Source organism: Haplochromis burtoni, unplaced genomic scaffold, assembly GCF_018398535.1.
Source record: "Haplochromis burtoni strain Fernald_Lab_line unplaced genomic scaffold, NCSU_Asbu1 Contig_3265, whole genome shotgun sequence".
In the NCBI taxonomy this organism is placed as follows: domain Eukaryota; kingdom Metazoa; phylum Chordata; class Actinopteri; order Cichliformes; family Cichlidae; genus Haplochromis; species Haplochromis burtoni.
The window spans coordinates 1-7,568 of NW_024585626.1; the positions used below are offsets into that span (position 1 = coordinate 1).

The 7,568-nt window shown below is 41.6% G+C and overlaps 1 protein-coding gene across 1 annotated transcript; it reads left to right on the forward strand.

The window, feature by feature from the left end:
• Positions 1-3,377: 3,377 nt before the first annotated feature.
• Positions 3,378-6,788, forward strand: LOC102308304 (galactose mutarotase; the record flags this gene model as incomplete). Its single annotated transcript, XM_014331634.1, is given in 3 exon segments — positions 3,378-3,528; positions 3,644-3,818; positions 6,457-6,788. Coding segments are annotated over 3 exon segments (404 nt in total), but the record flags the coding sequence as incomplete, so codon positions are not given.
• Positions 6,789-7,568: the final 780 nt, after the last annotated feature.

Genomic DNA, 7,568 nt, shown 5'->3' on the forward strand with positions numbered 1-7,568 from the left:
AAGAAAGTGAGGATGCTGCTTTGCTTTTTTTTTTTTTTTTATAGATCGTTTTCAGGCTTCAAGTAGCACCATTATACCAACATTTCACATTCTAGACATTGTTTTAGGTGTATTTGACCAAACGTTTGACTGAAAATTCACATGCAAGCTTTTTTTCAAGGCTGTGGTATTTGCCCGCAAACAATACCTTTCAGCTAGCTAAAACAGAATATTATGCTATCAGCGAGCAACATGGCTAATGCCTTTCACACAGCTTTGTCTCAACTCCAAAGAGCCACAGAAGTAAAAGCTCATAATAATAATTGAAACAATCTTTGAAAAATGACTTACCAAGCATGGCAAACAACTCAAATATGTAGAGCAAAATGTTCTGAAACGGCTTCACTTCAGCTTCGATTGGAGCCGTGCTGGGGGCGGAGTCTGTGAATTTACTCTGTTGGTGTCATAGCCCCTGTAGGAGTTCAGAGTTAAGAGGTCAAGAGTTAATGTTTCCATTGTAACACCTCCAGATTTGACAGAGAAACACTCATTTTTAACACTCGATTTTAACTACTATCATTTTACACCTCAGAGTTACATTAAAAGAATGTGACTCTACTTAGAGTAAAATTAACTCTACTTTTGCAAGAAGACTATTAACACCAAAACATTTAACACTTTTGAATTTGCTGTGATAGGGAGGAAGGAGCAGGTTTAAGTTTATTAGATTGATCAGTTTTGCTAAACTATGAAATATTTTGGGTGCAGTGTATTTTTTGCATACAGGTATAACAGAATAGCTTTAGTGTTGTTGTTGTTGTTTTTTTAACTTGAGTATTAACTTATACAAACAGCAGTAAGATATTAAAAAAACAGTTCCATTGATTAAAAAACACTATATCGGATTCATTTCAGTATCGGCAGATATCCAGATTTATGATATCGGTATCGGACATAAAAAAGTGGTATCGTGCCATCTCTAGTCATTAGCGAGACTCTGTAGAACTTGACTGAATGCTGAAGGTGGCAGGTGTGTTGCAGCAGGGACACATGGAAAAGTTTCAGGACAGCAGCCCTCGAGGACTGGATATGGGCTCAAAATGTGGTCATAAATATTTTGTACTTGTAAATCAGGATTTGTGTGCGTAAAAAAGATTTGTGTGGACTTAGCCAAAAAAAAAAGTATGAATTTTGACCCTATTTTTCTTCCTTTCATCTGATTGGTCAATGTCATGTCAATCACAAATGTAACAATCCAATCAGAGAACAGATGGGTTTGGCTGTCGAGGGGCGCTTTTTTTGAACTGCAGGTCTTTGAAGGGAATAAATGCCCTTTTACATGCCAACCCAGCGTTTTCCTTCATCACCACGAAGGAAAACAGTCTGTGGTCGTCCGAGTTTGGTGATTTTTTTCACCACGAAGGAAAACAGTCTGTGGTCGTCCGAGTTTGGTGATTTTTGTGTCACAGGTCTACGTGTTTAATACAGGGACTTCCACAGCCTTTTCAACAGCGCTGCGGACCGCGGGGTGGGGGCGGGCAGTGTTTTGGAAATGACAGTCTTCATTACAAAGCTTTCTTCGTTATGAATTAGCATACATGTTTTTATTGAACATTTGAAGAACTAGCAAAAAAAACAAAACTCTTGTAGAGGACATAAAGTCAGAGATAGAAAAGACAAGGAGCAGGTGCATCTAGTACAGGTAGAGCTGCTGCAAAAACCCACAGAGCCCAGCAGCCAGCGCAACAAATTCTGGATCCTTGGCTTTTAGTTAGCATTAGCAGCACATCCTGCGTCCCATGTGAAAGGACCTTTATGCTGCGCACTGTGACTCACAGCAATGGTCCCGGGTCAGCCCTGACTTTGTGTTAAACTAATCCTAAAGTAATAATGGTATTTCTAACCACTGATATACCACAACTTTTTCCTTTCAACAGCTGCTGAAAGTTAGGGGACCTAGCTGCTATCGGATATTTATATAGCGATCCTCCAGCTTCAAACTGTATCACCCTTCAAGGACCTGCAGTTCAAAAAAGCGCCCCTCCGACAGCCAAACCCATCTGTTCTCTGATTGGATTGTTACATTTGTGATTGACATGACATTGACCAATCAGATGAAAGGAAGAAAAATAGGGTCAAAATTCGTACTTGTAACTTGCAGGGTTTTTTTTTGGCTAAGTCCACACATGCACAAATCTTTTTTACGCACACACAAATTATTTTTACACATAAAAATCCTGTTTTACAAGTACAAAATATTTACGACCATAACTGGAGTTCAACACCTGTGATTTAGTGTGAGACAGGCAGAAAATCTCGGCTGAAAACTTTCTCTTTAACCTGCCGCTGTGACCACAGTTTTCACCCTACAGTGATCATTTTACCCTCAAGATGTAGCTACATGTGTCGTGTTTTCAACGAGTCCTTCCTCAAAGCCCAGAGATGTGTAACTTTTGAACTGGAGCCATTTGGTTCAGTCATCCTCTGCTCCCGTTTACTCCCTGTTTAATTTTTCCAACCAGTTTTGGAAAGAAAGAAAAAGACATCAGTTTTGAACTCGCTCTCCTGACCTCAGTTCAGCATAGAGCTATGTGCTGAATGTTACTGACAGTAAAAGAACACTGTGCCTCTTTGTTAGGTACACTTTTGTTCAGTCTACAGCAACAAGCTATTTTGGTGCAGCGCTGCTCTCACAGACTGACAGAGAGAAAAGTGGGTCTTTTCTGATGTCCTGCCTCCCTCATTTGAGTTTCATTTGTGGATGGTTTCGTCTGTGTCTCACCATAGTGTGGCTCTCCATGTTTGTGGCACTCTCACAACTGACCCATCTGGTACATGCAAGTTTGAATTTTTACAATCCCACTGCAGTCTCTCCAGAAATGGCAAATTCTAGTTATTTTCCTCTTTAGTATGCAGGTGCTTAACTATATAAACCAAACCCACCGCTCGTGAGCTCATGTGAAGGCCACATAATGTTTGGAGGCCTTTGATTGGCTCTTGGACTTGTTGTATGGCTGGCGTTCTATCACAGTAATTCAGAAACCTCCCAGAGGTCACTATGGGGATGAGAATGACGAAGCTAAGATCCTGTGGGATTTTCAGATACAGACAAGCTCCTGATGGAAACCACTGGACAATGGTGATAAAGCAGAGGAACGTGCCTGTAGTGCGAGATGCAGCTAAGTACTAGGTACAGCAAAGATAGTGTGCAGAACGCTCACTAGCAAATGATTTAATTTGCTAAACATGTTACTTATGGACTTTTTGTTATTTAATATATCTTAATGCCCCAGTAAATAACTCGTAACTGCAATAATTCACCTTTATAGAATCGATTGTGTGACATTAATTAACATTCCTGATACGAAGTCATGAATTAATTTGCTAAATACTAACAGGAGAGATCAGAGAGGTGAAAGACACACCCTTTGACCTCAGAGAACCAGTTCTCATTGGCCCTCGTCTGAAGGAACTTCAAGGCCCAGGGTTTGACCACAACTTCTGTTTGTCATCACCCGGAGGTCCATGGACAGAGAAACGCGCTGCCAGGTTTGACACAGAAGTCATTTTCTAAAACATACTGTAGACACATGTGACATCCACTGAAGTTAAGGAGGACAAATAAGTCTTATCTTATTTGTTTATTTATTTATTCATTTTAAAGAGTCTGTCACCCAGCAAGTGGGCGTGTCTTAGAGGTTTCTACTAACCAGCCAGGAGTCCAGTTCTACACTGCCAACTTCCTGGATGGCTCCATCGCAGGAAAGTGTGGTTGTAGGTACAGGAAGCACAGCTCCTTCTGTCTGGAGACGCAGAACTGGCCTGATGCTGTTAACCAGGTATGATGAATAGAAACTCAGTGTTATGTTTTTTTCTCTTGTAGATGGAAGTTAGCCTTCGGTCAAGTTCACTTCCTGGCCTTACATGGATAGGCATGTAACATATCCTTCACCTTAATCTGCAGAGCTCTCTAGAGACTCATCTGTCTGAGACTCTTTGATTGCTCCCATCTCCAGAATAGTTTTTAATTCCTTCACGCCTACTTTTCATTGACTTCTAAACTCTTGAATGCATTGTCACACTTTGGCAAGTCTATAGGTATATATATTATCTAGCTTTATGCCTCCTGGTAGGGTAGACAGCAAAATGCTGTTGTGGCATGCAAACATATGCTCTCTTGGATGGTATAAGTTGGTCATCACAAATGAGCAAAGTGTGATTGGCAATCTGGCACCTGAGGCCCCAACTTATCAGATACCAAAGTCATTCAGCAGGCTCCTCGGAGAAACGGGCTTTGCCTCTCCAAACTTTTAGGAGGTTGAAATCTGTGTTGCTACACCTCTGTCAGAGAAGACAAGCTCATAAGTATCACAGTCCATACATATAGTCACTTTTCCCTGATTGCATCCATTGTCATGTATGATCTTTCAAAGTCTTCCTCAGAACTCGACCAGACCGTATGTGTGGTACTGACAAACAGTCATCCAAACAGACGTAATTAACCATTAGTCTGCTCAGAATCTCCTTTGGGATTCCAGCTCTGAGGATAACCTGAAATAGTGTCCATGTAACGCCCGTCTGCAGAAATGTTGTGACAGTATGCATTGCTTGGGTTTGCATAATAGGGCTTTGGAGCGTGATGTCACGGGGGTGGGCGTGGAAAGGATTTTGGCCCGATCCGCCATTTTGGGGGTCTAAGTAAGGAGCGAAAGCATAGCCATGGTTCGTACTTGCTGTGTGGTCGGCTGCAATGTTCGATCTTACGACCGGCACGGGAATAAGTTTGATTGTCTTTTTATGCTTTCCCAACCTGGAAGCAACATGAAGGAGCTCATGTATCGGATATTACCAAACGAAGGCGTCTAGCCTGGATAGCAGCCGTGAGACGAGCTGATATCAAGTTCTGTTACGTCTCCAGATATCAGTTGGTGTGCTCAAGACATTTTCATTCCGGTAAGTTCTAAATATGTTCACATCACACTTTATAGCTGAATAATATCATCGTTGGTGGTCTCGGAAGTTATAGAAATTGCGATCAAACATAGAATGGAGTGACTTGATTGGTTGATGTAAAGACAATAAATGAAATGAGACAGGAAGGACACAAATTGGCGTTAATAATTTACCCGATTATCAATGTGTTAATTTGCATGTACTTTACAATTATGGGCATATAATATGATAACGATATTTTAGCAGTTAAATGATAAATGTGTAACATTAATTATGGTGGGGGGTGGAAAATGGCTATTTCACTCGGTGCACTCCAGCTGACTTACTTTGACGACGTACTCAGAGTTTGGCGGCTTGAAAATAGCCAAATCTTGCACCCAGCCATTTGTAAATTGGATGTGCGCCTCCAGTGACTTGTAATTACGAAACTGGTTCGCTGTGTAAGCGCTTACTCCACAAACAAGATACGTGAAGATATCGGGGTAGGACAGTGGCGGTAAGTCGTCTGGGTCTTTACTCCACTGCCGTATTTCAAATGGGTCCAGATTTGCGATGCACTCTATTTTTTTTCAAGTACCGCTGCTTCGCCTCTGGACGCAATCGGTCTCTATACCGTCCGTTTTCTTTTGAGCTGCTTTTAAGCATGTTTCTTGTCGTCGTCGTTCCAACACAGTGTGTTTGTTTTGATTCGTAGACCCCGAAAATGGAGCTGCGCTCCCACAATGCATTGCGGCGTGACGTCAACTCCAAAGCCCTATGATAACATTAGCCCTGTGCACTACAGTTGTATGGCTCAATGAGGTCTGTACCCATATGGACAAAGAGCACCTCCATTGATGACAGAAGGTGCACAGATGCTTAAACTGACTGGCTGAAAAAACAAAACAAAAGAAACAACGGTGGCATTGAGGGTGGGCTAGACTTTAGCAGCTCAAATACCTTGAACACCCGACCAGTGTGTTCATGATCTGGTTCATTGTTTTATCATATCCTATCTAACTGCCAATTTGGTATAATGACCTGCCTGGAAATTAATTTCCTGCTTTTATTTCACCAACAGCTGAGTAATATCTGATTGTAATTTCATGATTTATTCCGTCTGTCCTTAATCAATATGCTTATGTCGACATGGTGACCATTGTTTGTTTTTGTTTTTATTACTTGGTCAAAGACAAAGTGAAGACTGCTGCCACAACACTGGAAAGTATTCTTTGGGGTGTGTTATAGGAAGTTGCAGAGCCTTCTGTCACACCACTGATTCTTTCTATCTCTCATACTGACTGAGCACATCTCTGATGGCTGTGGTTGCACTTCTACACATTACCCCACCAGTCCATCAAACCCTCGCCAAAACCCCAAATCAAACAGTATGCAAACACTCATTAACTGCTTACTGAACAGCAGTGAAAACAAGTTTCCTCGTTGCTGTTTGGTTGTTTGTTTGGTTAAACAGACTAATGAGAATTAAAATAGAGTGTGTGTGTGTGTGTGTGTGTGTGTGTGTGTGTGTGTGTGTGTATTCAGCCTTCATTTCCTGACTGCCTTCTGCGTCCTGGAGAGAACTACCATCACATAACTCGCTACACCTTCACAACTGTCTGATCTGACAGACGGAAAAGAAGAAAATTTCATCGTTTGCAGCAGATTGTTTCATTTCCTAAAAGTCTGCTTTTTTATTTTGAATATAATTTTTGTTAACATTTTACAATATTTTGTTAAGCTTGTTTTAGTTTGAGCATCACAGAACTGATGAGATAAAGAAAAAACCTTCATAGTTCAACATGACCAAACTGTTATAATTTGATTTATGATGATGTGCCATACTTATCATATTAAACACAATATTGATCAAGCGATTTCTCTCGTGCTGGTGCTTTGTTTCAATGTGTTCTCTGAAGAGGCTGGCATCGTGGCTGGTTACTGCTGTCACCTCGCACCAAGAAGGTCCTGCGTTTAAATCCACTGGTAGGCTGGTCCCGTTCTGTATAGATGTATTAATGCATGCTCAATCATCCAGGTAAGGAAATCCCAGAAAGGTTGATTCTGTTCATCTGAACGTAGAGTTTTCAGTGAGAGAAACATTTCATCACTCATCCAGGTGACTTCTTCGGTCTCAGCTGACTGCAGGTTTCCAACCTTATAAACGTACAAACAGTAAACAGCACATTTGCATAATGACAGAAATCAGCACAAATAGCGAACAATGGGCTGAGAGGTCAGTTTCTTGATAATTGATATGCAAATTGTCATGGCCACCGATCAACAACAATTGATTAATGGCTATGAGTACCATTCACAGAGAGTAGGGGAATGGCTGCAATCATAGCATTGTAAGATGTACCCTTAGGCCCCCTCCTCCATTCCTCTTTCGCATAAATGGCCTCCTTGACTCCGCGCTCAAACCAGCGTTCCTCCCTGTCCAGGATGTTACATCCTCATCCTTGAAAGAGTCCACTGGCCTGTAGGTGTAAATAGACTGCAGAGTCATTTGTGTCTAACCGTTTTTCCCCACTCGGCGAGACACCTGCCAGGGATCAAACTCTTGTAACTGGTGATTCTGTTCTGAGACATGTGAAGCTAGAGACACCAGCAACCATAGTCAATTGTCTTCCAAAAGCCAGAGCAGGCGACGTTGA